This window comes from Danio rerio, chromosome 5 (assembly GCF_052040795.2).
Source record: "Danio rerio strain M-AB ecotype USA chromosome 5, GRCz13ab, whole genome shotgun sequence".
Lineage (NCBI taxonomy): Eukaryota > Metazoa > Chordata > Actinopteri > Cypriniformes > Danionidae > Danio > Danio rerio.
In genome coordinates this window covers 33,236,830-33,255,724 of record NC_141025.1, presented here as the reverse complement: position 1 = coordinate 33,255,724, position 18,895 = coordinate 33,236,830, and the positions used below count along the sequence as shown (strand labels likewise).

At 41.3% G+C, this 18,895-nt stretch overlaps 1 protein-coding gene across 2 annotated transcripts; it reads right to left on the bottom strand.

Annotated features, from left to right (window-relative positions):
• Positions 1–6,771: 6,771 nt before the first annotated feature.
• Positions 6,772–18,895, bottom strand: myhc4 (myosin heavy chain 4). Of its 2 annotated transcripts, XM_087251353.1 has the most exons (41): positions 18,867–18,895; positions 18,716–18,753; positions 18,141–18,355; positions 17,917–18,060; positions 16,154–16,310; positions 16,030–16,057; positions 15,811–15,925; positions 15,595–15,687; positions 15,443–15,506; positions 15,267–15,365; positions 15,076–15,179; positions 14,858–14,996; positions 14,616–14,734; positions 14,349–14,498; positions 14,097–14,267; positions 13,709–14,009; positions 13,538–13,608; positions 13,312–13,399; positions 13,083–13,200; positions 12,870–12,993; positions 12,635–12,771; positions 12,300–12,555; positions 11,978–12,220; positions 11,581–11,757; positions 11,356–11,501; positions 11,185–11,275; positions 10,709–11,098; positions 10,493–10,619; positions 10,123–10,241; positions 9,626–9,822; positions 9,361–9,544; positions 9,082–9,247; positions 8,876–9,000; positions 8,457–8,765; positions 8,145–8,348; positions 7,935–8,060; positions 7,676–7,846; positions 7,435–7,539; positions 7,244–7,339; positions 7,029–7,160; positions 6,772–6,890 (listed from the first exon to the last, which is right to left on the bottom strand). In XM_087251353.1, the coding sequence occupies exons 3-41, from the start codon at positions 18,345–18,347 to the stop codon at positions 6,876–6,878; spliced, it is 5,808 nt and encodes a 1,935-aa protein (XP_087107479.1). In that variant the 5' UTR covers positions 18,348–18,355; positions 18,716–18,753; positions 18,867–18,895; the 3' UTR covers positions 6,772–6,875.

Here is an 18,895-nt window from a genome sequence, read left to right as displayed (position 1 = left end):
TGCTGGCCCACTACGTTAGGTCTGCCCGCTGGTCAGCCCGCGTTTTTGGGTATAGGTGCCGGCTATGTGCGATCCCCTCTGGCGATCCCATATGCTTTTCCGCCTTCCCTATCCGCTAACCACCTTCTTATGCGCACTCCCCCTTCTTAGGGTTAGTCCATATGAATTCCATTTTGTCTCCCTCATTGGGTGCGGATGGTCTCCTCAGCGTTCTCCCTACTGGGATTGCTTGCTTCCCAACGTACTGTCGTAATTCCTAGAATTATCTAGACGGTAGCGACTCCCCAAAAAATATACCTATTCCGTAAAACTTCTTTTGAAGTGGGGATAAGTTAGGGCCAAGGGCACGTTGGAGGACCGCGCCTTCCATAATTTGGGTACGTCACGCTTGCTTGACTGCACTCTCATCGGAGGCGTTGGTAAGATTTATTTATAGGTCCAGTGATGAGTAAAAAAGCATCTTAATAATCCACAAGCCGGAGGGCGAAAATGAGTCCTGAAGCACCACGTGAACACTTATAAAAGCAAGCAATGATCCCACGACAAGCATCAACACAGACATCCTACAGCCGCGTATACACAGCCAGGTTTAAAAACCGCGTTAGCCAGCACACCAAACGATAACGGCGCAAGTAAATGGGAAAGTAGCCCTTACTGAGACCACCTGCACCAAAAACCAGCAATACGACCAACAAGGCAGCGACCGACACTCCAAAGAAAGTGTTTACTTACTTATGGAAGACGGAGGAAACAGCCCGCTTCGTGGTGGCGAGAGCTCGCGTTTGGCAGGTAAGACAGCTTGACTGAAAGGAGTTATCCGGTCAAAATGCAGGAAAAACGTTGTGTTAAAAGGTAATAAAACCAGGCAAGAAATAAAACAAAATAAAACTTAAAAAGTAAGTCAAGGTAGTAATAAAAATCAGTCCGGGGAGCAGCGGCAGTCAGACACGCCAGCGTTCACTCAACCGGAAATCCAGAGCAACAGAACAAACACAAGCTTCAGTCATTATGGCGTTTTCCATGGTCTCCCATACGTGGATTTTAACATCAAATCCACTTATAGCACTGGAGTTCCCCAACTGAAGGGGTCGTTCGAGGTTACAGAAGTAACCCTTCGTTTCCCGAGGAGGGGAACGGAGGTACTATACTCAGTCGCCATAATGACGGTCCCTTAGCTGTTTAAAAAGTCTATTTAGCTTAAAAGGATGGTGTTTGCTAGCGCCAGGTGTGCTTATTTGCTGGGAAAATTGGCAATGAAGCATACCTGCGCAAGCTTACGCTGCCAATTCATTGTTTTCATTGGCCCGTTCAATACTCTTTCAGACAAGCGTTTTCTGAACCAAAACCTCCCATACATGGATTTTAACATCAAATACACTTATAGCACTTCCGTTCCCCTCCTCGGGGAATGAAGGGTTACTTCTATAACCTCGAACGTTCTCCTTCATGGGAACTATAACATGCGTCTGAAACAGACTACAGGAGATTGCTAGATGACAAATCACTCTGAACAGAAAGAAAAGAGGCCAATAAATTGCCAAATGAGTTGACAGAAATCGGCTACACAGGTGTCAGTGATAAGTCATTAAGGAAGTATATCATCTGGCGTCTGCGAAGCGAGCATCAGATTCTTTGCTTCAGATCTCTCACTAGAGACTGAAGAGCTCCTGATCTGCAACCTGATGCAACGAAATAACTAGCTTCTTCACCAGTGCGGGCGAAGATGCAACAGCTGTGGTCAAACTGGGGGAGCCCCTGGGCGTTTCACTGATGTATTGGAGCAGTTTTCTCTAAAAGAACAGATACCCTAAGAGAGCAACATGGCCGAGCACCTCATCTGCGTTTTTGGATGCAGTGGTTTCCTAGCCCCGGATGACAGGCACAAATATTGCATCACATGTCTGGGGGTCCAGCATGTTGAGGCGGTGCTTGCGGACAGTTCTTGCCCTCATTGCGAGGGGTTGACTGTTGTGCAGTTAAGGTCGCGGCGTACTATAGCATTAGGGTGCGCCACCCCTGTTGCTCTCCGCAAGTCAGTTAAGGGCAGGCCAAAGGATTACAGTGGGAGCTTGTTCGTTGCATTCGGGTCCGCGGACCTCTCACTCCTCATCAATGCACTGTCCAAGCATTGAGTGAGGGTGCAAGGTGCCTCCCCCTGGAGAGGTCCACCTAAACTCCTGTCCAAAGGATGCAGGTTGTCTGAGTCTCTCACAGCCAGAGCCTACTCTGCTGTGGGCCAGGCTGCTTCCACCCTGCATGCAATGGCTACCTATCAATGGTGCCAAGTGGAGAAGTTGGCCGAGATGCAAGAAGGTGGTTCTTCCCAAGGCTTAATGCACAAGTTCTGCACAGGGACTGATTTAGCTCTCATGACAACCAAATTGGCCGCCCGTGCCCTGGGGAAGACAATGGCAGTCCCGTGCTCGCCCTTATGTTGCAAGAGGTGATTACTGTTATCCTGTTAAAGTATGCAATTGAGCCGGTCCCTCCAGCCGAGATGAAATGCAGGTTTTACAGCTCGTGCTTCATCTTTCCCAGAAGAAGCAAGGGCTCAAGACCAATCCTAGATCTGGGCAAATTAAACCATTATTTACACAAAATTTCATTAAGGATGCTCATGCAAAAACGCATACTCCAGTGCGTCCATCCTCAGGATTTGTTTGCAGCTCTAGACCTGAAAGACACATATTTACGTGTAGTACAAAGTACTCCTCTTCGGCCTCTCTCTGTCTCTGTTGGTTTTCACGAATTTCGCAGACGGTGCCCTAGCGCCTTTATGACTTGCAGGCATACGCATACTCGATTCATTCATGAAGACAGCTCTCCTGATCACATTGGCATTATTCAAGAGAGTCTGGGATTTGGAGGCATCAGCTACTTATGCCTGGAATTCAGGCCGGCTTACATCATCCGGAGAGCCCAGCCTGGCTATGTGCCCAAGGTTCCTACCATCCCATTTAGAGATCAGGTGGTGAACCTGCAAGTGCTGCCCATGGAGGAGGCAGACCCAGCCCAATCACTGCTTTGTCCCGTTCATGCTTTGCGCCTTTACGTGGAACAAACACAAAACTTAAGATCTTGTGAACAGCTCTTTATCCGTTATGGTGTTCCGCAGAAGAGAAGTGCCGTATCAAAACAGGTTGGCCCACTGAATAGTTTATGCAATTGCCCTTGCTTACCAATGCCTGGGTGAGCCGTGTCCCCTGAATGTGAGAGTATACTCTACTAGAAGTGTTTCTTGTCTTGGGCATTAGCACCCGGCACCTATCTCACAGATGTATGTATTGCTGCAGGTTGGGCAAGAACTAACAAATTCGTGAGATTTAATCATTTTTGACTGGAATCAATTTCCTCCAGATTACAGGGTAATCCCAGTCAATCAAAAGGAAATTAAGCTCAGTGTCAAAAACGCTTGCTGTACCATGCTCCCTAACTCGGAGACACGTGCACTTTTTCTATTCTGCTATTAAGTTCCCATCTGGCGAACCATAGAGAATCCCTCCGAAGCCTCCAGCACCAGACTCAACGGAGAAGCCAGGTGCTGGCTCAGTGTGATGTCTGGTATGCCAACTTAGTCTACCCACATGCTGAGGTTCAGTGGTAGCTTTACGTAATCCCCCATGGCAACCCTATAGGCTTTTTCGGCCAAAGTGTGTTCTTCCTGACCAAGCAGACCCGTGTCTTCCCTACCCATTAACCAGCTTATCATATGTAGTCCCCGAATAGGGAATGGAGATGTGCGTCTTCACTGCCACAGCATCTGAGTCTCCAGCTGTTAGCTGAGTGATCGCCTCTTCAGCAGGCAAAAATTCTAATGCTCGCTTCTCAGCTGATATATTCTGCTAATGACTAATCACTGACAGCTGTGGAGCTGAGCTACGATAATTCATTTGGCGTTCATTGGCCCGTTTTTTTACTCTTCAGAGTAATTGGTCGTCTAGCAATCTCCTATAGTCTGTTCCAGATGCTCGTCTACATTCCTTATTTGTGGAATGTGGGTTACTTATGTAACCAGCACGTTTTCATGGAATATCTAATGATTTTATACTTTGTGCAAGGTATTGCACTATTTGATGCTACTCGGCAGCAGAGAGATCCTTTTCGTTCCCATATTTCCTAAAATTTGTTGCCTGCTTAATATGGGGAACATCCTTTTCAATCGATCCTTCATCAATCCTGGGTAACCAAAAACAGGCAAAGAGGTGGGGTGTTGGCAGAGCTAGAAATGCCTGGTTGCATTTTCCTTACATAATTTTTCCTTTGGGTGAAATTTCTCAACAATTATTTTAACACAAGTCATTCATGTTTACGCAACATTTGCTTGGTTGTATACTGTATTAATAATGTGTTTACACAGTTTTATTGCATTAAGCTACATTAAATATTATTTTTATGACGTTTACAAGAGGAAAAATAATGACTTTCAGATATTTAAAATGTAGTCTGCTAGGCTATTTATGAAAATATTTTAGACAAATCTTTTATAGCCTAAAGTTAATCAGTTGGTTGGATACAGGAGTGCATTAAAGTTCCTAAATAAATATATTTAAGAATACAATAATATAATTACTGGAAAAAAGGAGGCCAGATTTGAATGGTCTGTGAGTACAATTACATGCGCAGCATGCCATACAATTTGATAAGAAATAACCCCAACAAATTTGAAAGGGATGGTTCACCTAAAAGTGAAAATTTACTCACTGTTTACTCACACACAAATACAGAATCACCCACAATGTTATGCACAAATGTTGATACAACACCAGTCTCCTTTACAACTGTTTCAATGGTACCCGGAGGAAGCAGTTAGAAACACTTTAAGAACAGAGACGACACCTGAGCCAAACAACAGGGCTTTCTATCAAAGAACTGGGTGTAGGTAGTCGCTGTAGGTAGTGCTGTCGCCTCACATCAAAAAGGTCGCTGATTCGAGCCTCGGCTCAGTTGGCGTTTTTGTGTGGATTTTGCATGTTCTCCCTGTGTTTGCGTGGGTATCCTCCGGGTGCTCCAGGTTTCCCCCACAGTCCAAAGACATGCGGTACAGGTAAATTGGGTAGGATAAATTGGTCGTAGTGTATGAGTGTGTGTGTGAATGTTTCCCAGAGATGGGTTACAGCTGGAAGGGCATCCGCTGCATAAAAACTTACTGGATAAGTTGGCGGTTCATTCCGCTGTGGCAACCCCAGATTAATAAAGGGACTAAGCTGATAAGAAAATGAATGAATGAATGAATGAATTGGCTTTTTCAACTGAAAGGAAGGGTTTCCTTCACTTTGGCGGCCATACTGAGTGTTGTACATTGTACTGTTGTACATAATAATGCCAGTCTTTGTATATCTATAGTCTTTGCTATGTATCCAGAGAGTTCAGAGTCAGTCAGGTGAAAAACATTCAGCAAAACAACACTAAGTTAGCAACATGAATAAACTTGAGGGTCAAGAAACAGAGCTGGTATATTCACTAGCAGATGTATTTACACCTATACTATCGCTTGCTTGGAGATTTTAAGGACTTGGAGTCCACTCCAGACGATAAGCACATCTGCACCGTACTATACCTGATAAAGTTCTAAACTTTGTTCAAATAAGTGTCTGTCTGCAGCAAATAGAAAGCAATGTGGTGTGCCATGGTGTGCCAAGACTGCCTTTTATGAAACTTTTAATCTCTCACAGCCGCCATTGTTGTTTTTAGGAGTCCTCTCAAGCCGTGTGACACATTTACAACCTCTACTAGTGGTTTTTTTTTTTTTTTTTTTTTGCAGAGATCTAATGGGGAGTGCTATAACAAGAACCATTGCTTTTGCTTCAGCATTTTTAGTACCCAGGACACAGACTTGAGTTTTTGGTGATGAAGTGGGCTATTTGTCATAAGTTTAGTTATAGGCTTTGGGGACACATATTTATTGTGCGCCACTCAAGTATATTCTCACAAAACTCAAGCTAGATGCATGTGAACAGCGGTGGCTAGGAAAGCTGTCACAATTAGATTTTTGCATTCAGTACATTCCCAGACTGAAAAAAAGTAGTGGCAGGTGCATTAAACAGACAACCATTTGTGACTTAGGGAATTCTCCATCAATTGACTAGAAGCTTTACAATGTTTTGCTTCATGAGTACAAAGCTGTTGCTTTTAAGTGAGTGCAGGATATGTTTTATTTTTTGTGTGAACATCCAGATGTTAAAAATGTGTTGGGAACCAACTTCATTCTAAAAATGGCAATACTTGTCACTGGGTTAATAACTGCTTCTTTCTTACCAAGTTGCTTCTAGTGTGTTTGGTATCCACTATTTTTTGACCAAAGTAATATTAGTATTATTAGTGGTTTTGAACCTCTGACTTTGTTTATATTTGTTCATGTACTGTACAGTAGTTTACTCAACTGGGGTGTACAGAACAGAATTATCACTAAAAGTATAAGTGACTATGTAATGTAACTGCTTTGTGAGTGTTGCTATTGTATTTATTATGTATTGTAAATAAAAGACATTTATTGACTAAATTAATATTGAATAAACTATTTGTGAATCCGTCTACCCCCTCCTCACTTACAGTTTGTGTTGCAGTGCTACCGTACTTCAGTTATTCTGCGTGTATTCAGTATTTATACTAAACCGGCTAAATCATAGAAATGATTGCAGTAAGTTTAATTTTTAATAAACAGGCATACGGTTATACAGCCTTCCAGTTCTAAGATTTTCACTGGAGCTGTTGATGTTGCTGTCATGCATTTATTTTAAACAAAGTTGTTTAAAGATCACTCCAAGACATATGCATTTTCCTCTAAAAACATATTTATTTAAAAGTATCTCTTCTGAACAGTCATATTATATGACTTCAGTGGAGCTTCTATTCGGGTTTAAGAGTTCTTAAACCCTTCACTCTTCTTTGGCCTAGAACAAAAAAAAAAAGCACAACAATAAAACTTGTAAATATATGTACAATAAAAATGCACATATACTCAATCACAAGCTGAATGCTATATTTTCCTTTTCAGTAAAAGTATAGAATCTTGTAATAAGACAACTGACCTTTCCAGCGTCACGGCTTTTGGCTCTGAGCTTGTTGACCTGGGACTCAGAAATGTCAGCGCGCTCCTCAGCCTCCTCCAGCTCATGCTGCACCTTCCTCAACTTGGACAGGTGAGAGTTGGCTTGTTCCTCCTGCAAAGTCGTATACAATTGTATGAACATCTTGAACAAAACATCACAGGTGTTTATGTAAAGTTCTCAAAAGAGGAACTCACAGCTTCTTCAGACTGCCTCTTGTAAGCCTTGACCTTCAGCTGAAGCTTATCAACCAGATCCTGCAGTCTGTTGATGTTCTTCTTGTCCTCTTCAGTCTGCATACAGCAAACATAGATTAATGTAATTTAAACTTTTAACATTCTTTAATTTTATGTTAATTTGATAGCAACTTTTACTCAGATGTCTTTACCTGGTAGGTGAGCTCCTTGACTCTCCTCTCATATTTGCGGACGCCTTTAACAGCATCAGCTCCACGTCTCTGCTCTGCCTCAACTTCACTCTCAAGCTCACGAACCTAAATAGGTAACATTATTAAACTTACTTTTCTCAACATATGTGTTGACTTTCCAAAATATTCTAGGATGTTCCAAAATTACATACTATTTATATAATAATGATAGATAATGACACAAGATTAAAATCCTGCTTACTCTAGACTCCAGTTTCTGGAGTTGTTTCTTTCCTCCCTTCATGGCCAGATTCTCAGCCTCATCCAGACGGTGCTGCAGGTCCTTCACTGTGATTTCCAGATTCTTCTTCATCCTCTCAAGGTGAGCACTGGTGTCCTGCTCCTTCTTCAGCTCCTCTGCCATCATTGCAGCCTTTTGAAAGTATACAGAAACTTATTAGATTCATATTTTATAAGTGTACCAGTCCTTGGTGCTATATTTGACAATTTCTGTTGCTCACATCAGTGATGGCCTTCTTGGCCTTCTCCTCTGCATTTCTGGCTTCCTGTACAGTGTCTTCAACTTCACCCTGGATCTGAACAAGGTCACTCTCAAGCTTCTTCTTGGTGTTTAAAAGACTTGTGTTCTACAACATAGAAGCAACAATATGAATGTGTATAAGGAAGCTCAAAATTACCTTACTTTCAATGTAAACATAATGAGCTTTTACCTGAGAGTGCAGCAGTCCAACACGCTCACTGGCGTCCACCAGCTCTTGTTCAGCCACTTTGCGTCCTCTCTCTGTCTGCTCCAGAGCAGCTCTCAGCTCTTCAATCTCAGACTGCATCAGAGTGTTTCTGCGCTCCACCATGGCCACCTGCTCCTTCATGTCTTCCTGTCCTCTCACGGCATCATCAAGGTGCAGCTGGGCATCCTGAACATAACAACATCTTTACAAAAGGCTTTCTGTGTGCTTTGTGTAAGCACATAGCTTAAAATTGACAAACATATTAATACACCTAAAGCTAAGGAGAAGTCATACTTTGAGTTGTGCCTGAACATTTCTGAGCTGTTTCTGGGCCTCAGCTGCCTGGCGATTGGCATGGCTCAGCTGAATCTCCATCTCATTAAGGTCTCCCTCCATCTTCTTCTTGATTCTGAGAGCATCATTCCTGCTTCTGACTTCAGAGTCCAGAGTGCTCTGCATGGCTTCAGTAACTCTCTGACTGTTCCTCTTGATCTGCTCTATCTCCTCATCCTTCTCTGCCAGCTTCCTGTCAATCTCACCCTTGACCTGGTTTAGCTCAAGCTGGACACGAAGAATCTTGGACTCCTCATGCTCCAGGGTGCCCTATGTCAAATAAAAACAACATTTTCATTTTTAGGGGAAAAAAAGCAGTAAGACATATTAAAACAAACATAAAAAGTCCTAGAAACAATTCTAAATCTCCATATACTCACTTCAGCCTCTTCTAGGGCGGTCTGAATCTCTGCCTTCTCAGTCTCCACTGTCTTCTTGGCCTTTTCCAGCTCATGGATGCTCTTACCAGTCTCACCTATCTGCTCTGTCAGATCTGAAATCTCCTCTGTAAAATGAAAAATCATCCTCTGTATCATAAAGAACATTCATTTATCACACATGTTTATTCTTAATATTTGATTCTTACGCTGCAGATTCTTGTTCTCTCTCTTGAGGGTCTCCAGCTGATCCAGAGTCTCCTCATAGGAGTTCTTCATCTTGAACAGCTCAGTGCTGAGTGAACGAGCTTCTTTCTGGGCACCTTCCAGCTCTGCCTGACCTTCTTCATATTTCTGTTTCCATTCTGCCAGGACCTTTTGGGTGGAATATATCACGATGAGGTTTGTTCAACGTGTATTCTCTAGAATAAAGCTCATACTACTTTCTGAAAAAGAACATCACATCACAACATGACTACATATTTTACCTTGTCAAAGTTCCTCTGCTTTTTGTCAAGGTTGGCAGCCAAAGCATTGGCTCTCTCCACATCAATCATGAGGTCCTCCACTTCACCCTGGAGTCTCTGTTTGGTCTTCTCCAGAGATGCACATTTGGAGTTCACTGCCTCAATTTGTTCCTCTGCCTCTTGCAGACGCTGAGCCAGCTTCTTCCTATTAAATATTTTATAGTTATCAATAAAAAATGCATGCAGTCACCCGAATAAAATCACACAGTTCTTCTAAAGTTCATACTTGGATTCTTCAAGTTCTTCTGTGCGCTGGATGGCATCAGTTTCATATTTGGTTCTCCACTGAGCAACCTCACTGTTGGCCTTTGACATTCCTCGCTGGAGCTCAGCCTTTGCCTCCTGCTCTTCCTCAAACTGCTCACGGAGCAGGTCGCAGTCATGACGGGCTGATTGTACAGCATGGGCCAGTGCGTTCTTAGCCTAGAAGACAAAGTCACATACTATTAGCTTTGCTCCATAGTAAGTGGAAATTATGTGGGATATATATACAGTTGAAGTCAGAATTATTAGCCCCCCTTTGAATTTTTGTTGCTTTTTTTAATATTTCCCATATTATATTTAACAGAGCAAGGAAATTTTCACAGGATGTCTAATAATGTGTTTTCTTCTAGAGAAAGTCCAGATTATTAACTTCTGGGGGTTGATAATTCTGACTTCAACTGTATATATTTATTTATTTATATTTATTTATTTATTTTTTTATCATTATTATTGTATTACCTTAACCTCCTCTTCAATCTGCCTCTTAAGCTCCTCAATTTGCTGGGTGAAAGCCTGTTTTCCTCTTGTGAGCTGAGAAACCAGAGCCTCCTTTTCCTCCAGCTGACGACCAAACTCACCTTTTGAGATAATTTTTTTTTTATATCAGATTTTTGTTTCTATCAGTAATGTCAGCATAATTGGAGTATTTCTTATTGTTAGAAATGAGAAAGCCAGTCCCTTCTCTTCTCCCAATCATGCCAGGAGTGTTGATAAATGCTAAAGTTTTTAGACAGAGCAGCCAGATTGAATCCATGTCTCAGTCAAGGCCAGTATGTGAAGATGGAATTTTGATGCAAAGAAATAGTTCATAAATAATTTAATTATTTACCATTTTCAGTTTGAAGTCTTGCTCTTTGAGCACTGAGATCATTTATCTGACGAAGATTTTCATCATTCTTGGACTTAATTTCACTAAGTTGGTCCTCAACTGTGCGGCACATCTTCTCAAGATTGGCCTACCAAAAAACAAAGTCATTTGATTGTTAGGAATCTTCACTAAACTACATAAATTTACTTGAAAATCTATTAGAAACAATTCTCAAACCTTTGCTTTGGCAACAGCCTCCATGTTGCTGGAGAGATCATCAATCTCCATTTTGTATTCACTCTTCTCTTTCTCTAGCTTCTGCTTGACACGCTGGAGGTTGTCAATTTGCTCTCCCAGCTCGGCCACACTGTCTGCCTGCTTCTTGCGCAGGGCAGCAGCAGTAGCTTCATGCTGAAGGGTGGACTCTTCAAGATCACGACGCAGCTTCTGGAATTCAGCTTCACGCTTCTTATTCATCTCGATCTGAGCAGCAGTGGCTCCTCCAGCCTCCTCAAGCCTCTCACTGATCTCCTCAAGTTCCCTGGAGAGATCGGCTCTCTGCTTCTCAACCTTGGCACGAGCAGCACGCTCAGCCTCAATCTCTTCCTCCAGTTCCTCAATGCGAGCCTATGGATTCAGATAATTAATTAAGCTATGTTAGTCTTTGTTACATCTTTGCCTTTAGCCTTGTTTAATAAGTTTAAATGAAAAACCTGCAGCTCTTTAATCTTCTTCTGGAGCTGAGCACCCAAAGATTGTTCATCTTCAATCTTGCTGAGCAGCTGAGCAGTTTCAAAGTCTTTCCTGTGGGTGATCAAGTATCAATGGTTTGTACACAGCAAATTCATGAATTTTTTTGTTAAAATATTTCTTGTTTTATTTACTTTTTAATTTTCTCTTCAGACTGCTGCTTGTCATTCTCCAGGTCCATAATAGACTCTTGGGCCAATTTCAGGTCTCCTTCAAGCTTTCTCTTAGCTCTCTCCAGGTCCATACGGAGCTTCTTTTCTTGTTCAAGGGAACCCTCAAGCTGTGGGACAATGATATTTAAAATATGTTTGAAGTAAAAAAGGTAAATAATTTACTGCCATGTTTAATGAAGAGCTCACATCATCAACTTGCTGCTCAAGCTTTGTCTTGGATTTGGTCAGGGTGTTGACTTTGTCCTCCTCAGCCTGAAGATCATCCAGAGTCTGCTGATGTGCCTCTTGGAGGGCTTTCTTCTCCTTGGTAAGCTTGGCAATGCTCTCATCTTGAGATGCCATTTCCTCTGTCAAGTTCTTGACCTGTGTGATTTGATTTCAAATATGCTTAGTTTTTTTATTACTATATATATTGTAATAAGTATATATATATATATATATATATATATATATATATATATATATATATATATATATATATATATATATATATATATATATATATACACCAACTATTTATTACATATATCAACAGTTTACAAATAATTCTAAAAAAGAAGTAAAAAAAAAAATAGCCTCTAACCTTATTCTCAGTGGCATGTTTCTCCTTTTCCACTTTAGCCAAGGTGAGCTCCAGGTCATCAATGTCTTTCTTCAGCTCAGAGCACTCGTCCTCCAGTTTCCTCTTCTTGGCTGTCAGTTCAGCATTGATTTCTTCCTCATCCTCCAGTCTCTCGGTTGTCTCTTTGAGTTTAGCCTCAAGCTGGATTTTGCTCTTGATCAGACCCTCACACCTCTCCTCAGCATCTGAGAGATTTTCTGCTTCCTATTAGGAAAACACATCATTCAATCATAACAAACCAATTTTAATGGAGATGAGATTTTATTAAATTAAGAATACTCACAGAAGCCACTGCCAGCTGCAGATCATTTTTCTCTTGCAGCAGTGCCACCATCTTCTCTTCCAGCTCCTTCTTTTTGGCTTCAGCCTTGACAAGATCTTCTTTGCATTTGACAAAGTCCTCTTTCATGGTTGCCAACTCTTTCTCGGTCTCAGCACTCTTCAGCAGAGGCTTAATCTTGTAGTAAACCTTCATCCATGGCCAGTGTTTGACATTCATGAATGAGCGGATGTTGTACTGGATGGTGTAAATGGACTCCCTGTGAATAGTTCATCATTAAATGCCATAATCATTACTTTTTACCATTCACACAATTATAACTCATGCTTTTCCCTCACCTCCTCTCCATCATCTTCACAAACTCTCTCCTCATCAGATAAGCACGGCAGAGAGCCTGGGTCATTGTGACTAGAGTTGCCAGTTTCTCATCACGCATCTCCTCAAGAGTACCCAGCAGACCAGCTTTGAAGAACACCTGAATTCATTTAAATAGAGAAAAGGAAAATAAATTGATGTTTAATCTAAGTTACACTGATCACTGAATATCATAAAACTGTAAATTCAAAAATGAACCTTTGTGTGTCCAAATCTGTACTCATCATGATTAACATCAATAGATCCCAGGAGTTTCTCACTGGCCTTCTTGTTGTCAATGAACTGTCCCTCTGGGATAACACTGGCATTCAACACCTTGTATCTGTTGAAAATGTATTAAATACTTTATAAATTTTAATTAAATTACTCTTACAGTAAATAAATTACATGTTTATATAAAGTCCCATTTACCTCTGCTTGAAGTCACCATAGAGGATTCTGCTGGGGAAACCCTTTCTGCAGATTCTGATACCCTCCAGTACACCGTTACACCTCAGCTGGTGGATAACCAGGAAGTTCTCCATAAGACCTAATTGTAAAATTATACAGCATGAGCTTGGTAATTATTAACATTATTTTGGAAAAAAACATTAAACATTGTGTTTATGTCAGTACCCCTGTAGGCCATTTATTTTATTACCTGGAGTCTTGGACTCGTTGGGAATCAGACAACGCACAAAGTGAGGGTGAGTGCTCCTCAAGTTGGTCATAAGCTTGCCCAAGTTCTCCTGTTTAGTCATGAAAAGTTTCTGATTTGTATTCACATTTTTAATTTTTTATTTATCATTTCCCTTACCTAAAATAAAACAAGGTCATATACAGTGCCTACTTTAAGTTGTTTCTTTATTGATATAGAATTAATATACCCTGAACTGAGAAGACACAGTCTGCATGGAACCACCCTTCTTCTTGCCTCCCTTCTTTCCGCCGCCAGTCTCTATTCATATAAAAATACATAGGATTACATAATGTAATAACAAGGGGAAATCTAAGTTTGGTTAAGTTTATGTAAATTATCATATCAAAACTTTTTTTACCCTCAACAACAGGTGGGTAGAGAGTAGCCAGCAGTTTGACAGAAGACTTCTGGTACAGCTGCACAACAGACTCGTTCAGTGGATCCTTGTTCTTGTCCAGCCAGCCATTAACGTTGTAGTCCACAGTTCCAGCATAGTGGACCAGGGAGAAGTGAGCCTCAGCCTTGCCTTTTTGAGGCCTTGGTTTCTGGAAAGCATTGCACTTGCCAAGATGCTGATCATACAGCTTGTTCTTGAAGGAAACATCTGTAGCCTTGGGGAACATGCACTCCTCTTCAAGGATGGAGAAGATTCCCATAGGCTGTTTATAAAAGAAGATTGTTTGTTAATAAGAATTAAATGAATCTGAGAATAGACAATGGAAACAAATGCATAAAGCAGTAAAAACCTTCTCAATGAGCTCAATGCAAGCGGCCAAGTCCATGCCGAAGTCAATGAACTCCCAAACAATGCCCTCCTTCTTGTACTCCTCTTGTTCCAGCACAAACATGTGGTGGTTGAAAAACTGTTGCAGTTTCTCATTAGTGAAGTTGATGCACAGCTGCTCCATGCTGTTGAACTAGAGAAGAAACAGGATTATTTACTGACTACTGAATATGACTCAGTTTGAAGTAAAAAGAAATGAAAGAATCCTTCTTACATCAAAGATCTCAAAGCCAGCAATATCCAGCACACCAATGAAGAAATTTCTTTGTTGTTTTGTGTCCAACATCTGGTTGATACGAATGACCATCCACAAGAACATCTTCTCATAGATAGATTTGGACAAGGCGCTAACAGAGTTGTACACCTGTAAGTAAAAGAGGTAAAATTTTATTAAACATTTTTGCTTTTTACAATTACTAGTCAAATTTACTAATGATATTCTAATTAAACTCATGGACCAGCTAAAAATGTTACTACTTACCTGTGGCACAGTCTGGCCTTTGGTCACAAACTCATTTCCGACCTTGACTCTGGGGTAGCACAAAGCCTTCAGCAATTCAGCAGAGTTCAAACCCAATAGGTAAGAGATTTTGTCAGCCTCTGCAATTGAAACATTACAAAACTCTTAATCATTTTCTTGCCTTGAAAATTCAACTATTTTTGCTTATAAACAGAAACAATGATCTGCATGTGATGACACACATTAGTGCAACTGAGTCTCACCCTCTGTGCCATCAGGCTCTGCCTGCTCCTCACGCTGCTTCTGCTTGAACTTCATGTTACCATGATGAAGCACAGCTCCAGTGAACTTGTAGATGCCCATTTTCTCTTCACCAGTGAAGCCCAGAATGTCAATAGCACTCTGGAGATTACAGAGAAGAATGAGACCTACGATTTGTCATATCTACATAGAATATATCAATAATCAAACATTGACTCACATCAGTAGCCATCAGCTCCTCTTTATCATCAATGCTTGCCACTGTGATCTGACCCTGACTGCACATGGGGAAGTCATAGGGGTTGGTGGTGATGAGCGTCATTTCTGTAAAATAAGAGCAGAACATTTATTATGCAGTTTTACAATATTACATTTACAATTACATGCACTGAATAAAATATGTGCATCTACCAATCAGCTCAGGCTTGTGGTTGGTCATCATCTGGTAGAAGATGTGGTAGCCTCTCTCATCTGGAAGCTGGAATGTCACTCTAGATTTCTCCAGCAGATCTGTTGAGAGAATCAACTTGAGTCACAATCATCTGAAGAGTGACAGACAAAGACAAAGTTAAATCACGTCCACCTACATGTCTCAATGTCAGCACTGGCCAGTTTTCCAGTTGTGCCGAAATGAATTCTGATGAATTTACCCTATTTTAAAAACAACACCAAGTTAAATACTAGCAAAAATGACAATAATTGTCCTATTGTACTTCATGCATGTAAAACCTGAACTTACAAAACGAGAGGAGTTGTCATTTCTCACAGTCTTGGCATTACCATAAGCCTCAAGCAGAGGGTTGGCAGCAATGATCTGATCCTCAAGAGAGCCCTGTTTGAAGGGATTTTATCAGTTTTGTATTACAACACTTTTTGTAGGGATATCACAAAATCAGTAGAGTATACAGTATGTAGATAAGTGTAATGCATTAGATAAGTTTTTTTTATTGCATACCTGCATTTTGCCTGGAGCTTGCTCTTTCTTCTTGTCACCGCCCTGAACTGCAACGGTGGCAAAGTACTGAATGACACGTTTGGTGTTCACAGTCTTTCCAGCACCGGATTCTCCACTGGTTTATGAGAGACAAGAAGACAGAAAATGATAAGAAATGTAGAAGTTGCACAAGTTGAAACTAAACCTGTGCTCAGCATCTCTATTAGATTAGATACATACGTAATCAGGACAGACTGGTTCTCTCTGTCTGTAAATGCAAAGGTAATAATGTTTTAGCAATTGTTTTGTTAAAATGATGAATGTGAACTTGTGTGTAATTCAGATCTTGTAAATGAGATCTCACCAGTCAGCATGAACTGATAGGCATTGTCAGAGACAGAGAAGATGTGGGGTGGAGCCTCCATACGCTTCTTGCCTCTGTAGGCAGCAACCACTTCTGCGTCATACACTGGGAGCCACTTGTAGGGGTTCACAGTTGCGCAGAACAGCCCAGAGTAGGTCTGAAATGAGGAAAGAAGTGGTCAGAGGCAAGCTGTTGCGGTTAACAACGAAAATTGGGTGTTGTTTGCTTTTGATGGCCCTTTCCTGTTTTTTTTTCTCCCATTCTTGTTTCTTATTACTGTGCTATCTCTATGGGCCTGTTTACACTGGGTCACTTCATGCATTTTCTCTGGATGGATAACTATCTGATTTCCGAAAAAGGATCCATTTACATTTGACCGCATAAATGTGTCTCCAGTCAACGGATATGATTTCAATCTTCAACACTAAATGTTATCTAACAGTATATACAGATTTATCTAGGTTATGTTAACTAAATCATCAGATACACCACATTGTATTTTATTAATATTACAGAAGCTTAAGTGTATCGGAGGCCAGCTAGTAAGTGCTGTGCAGGTAAACCTCACTTCTCTGACCTCTAAAGGTGCTCTAGCGACAGATGCCATGGTCTTTAGTCTCCTTGGTAGAACACCAGACAGGAGGGTCGTCGGTTCGAAACCAGCTCGGAGCGAGTTGGGTGGCGTAGGACTGGTGGGGTTACATTGGTGCTGTGATCCGGATGGGAGCAAGGTTTAGGTGGGTGAGCGTAATGGAGGCCAGCTAGTAAGTGCTGTGCAGGTAAACCTCATTCCTCTGACATCTAAAGGTGCTCTAGCGACAGATGCCATGGTCTTTAGTCTCCTTGGTAGAACACCAGACAGGAGGGTCGTCGGTTCGAAACCAGCTCGGAGCGAGTTGGGTGGCGTAGGACTGGTGGGGTTACATTGGTGCTGTGATCCGGATGGGAGCAAGGTTTAGGTGGGTGAGCGTAATGGAGGCCAGCTAGTAAGTGCTGTGCAGGTAAACCTCATTCCTCTGACATCTAAAGGTGCTCTAGCAACAGATGCTAGAGGCCATGGTCTTTAGCCTCCTTGTTAGAGCTACCACTCCCATGCGAAAGGTCGCCGGTTCGATACCAGCTCGGAGCAGGTTGGATGGCGTAAGACCGGCGGGGTTAAATAAGCTGTATATCCTACTTAGAGTTTAAATTATTTTATAGGCTGTACGGCATGGTGGCTCAGTGGTTAACACTGTCACCTCACAACATCAGACTTATATCCATCTCAATTGCATTTTGGAGGGCATTTACACCTGCCCATATCATGATCCGATAGCTATTTGATCAGAAAAAGCACGCAAAGTGACCAAGTGTAAACAGCCCCCATGAGCGTGTGTGTGGTCTTGCCTTTACTAGGTGAATGCATCTGTTTGTTGTAAAGTGGCTGATTGGTAGAAGCTAAAAGATGCCAACAAGGAAGAGAAGGAGCAACAGCTTTTATTGGCCAGCCAACCAAGAATTTATTAATTTTTTTGATTTGCTTGTATTTTTGTCTCTTTAGTTTTATTTTAGTTGCCTTTTATTTGTTAATTTGTTTTTTTTGGTGATCAAGTGTACATACTGTATGTGTTGAGTGAGTGAATAAACCTGTTTGGAATGTCTAAAACACTTGCTCATCCTTTTATGTTATATAGTCTCTCTACTGCCTATTTAATCAGAGGTTGTAACACAAGCACACAGACTAAATGTCTTGAAGTGCTGTTGTAGGTTGTTTCAGAACTTACATAGATCATCCATGCTGCATAACGCTCTTTGAGGTTATACAGCACAGAGGGTTCATTGAGATGGGTCATCATGGCCATGTCCTCAATCTTGTCATACTTGGGAGGATTCATTGGGTGGACGTCATCCTCCTTAACAACTCTCTCCTATAAAAGTCATCCAGTCAGTAATAGTTTTATAAAGGCTTTGTAATTTTGATTCATTTATGCAAAGGGTAAAAATTCACCTCCTTAGTGTCAAGCGTAATAACGGTGACTTTGCCACCGTCTTTGCTCTTGATTGTTCCCTTGACGTACAGCTCTTTGTCATCAACCACATAACAAGCAGATTTGGCATCAAACGGTTTGTTCTGAGCCTCAATTCTCTCCTTCTCAGGCTTGCGGAGGTAAATGGCAGCCTTGCCGTAAACGGCCATCTCCGCGTCCGTACTCATGGTGGCGGCTTGGTGGAAATCAGATAGAGAAAATGCAGTGAATTTAATCACCAAAATTATTTAGCCACAAAACACAAGACAGACCTCTACAGTACTCCTGCCTATAGTTTGCAAATATCAAGCAAAACTGCTTTTTCACATTATAGCATTAACAACAACAATATTGATAGGACATGATTCTAAAAAACAAAAGCAAAATCTGGTGCTTCTTAAAACATTACATGATAAATCTGTTAACATACACAACTACTTTTCTAAATCATGTTAAATTGAGTTAATTGAGTTTTAACACACATCCAAACAAAAATCCACCTGTCTTACAAATACAAAACAAGACAATTTGAGCAATGCAAGAGAAATTCACCTACCTTCTCTTGTCTTGAGACCAGATGAAATTTATTCCACCCTGTAAAACAATCACATAAGTTGTGTGATAACTGATGTTTTTTATATTACAAGAAAATGGAAACCTGTGTTCTGCTTCACTTCAGGTTTGAACATAACTGCAAAGCAACTTACCACCAGCTGGATCTCCTCTAGTGTCTGAT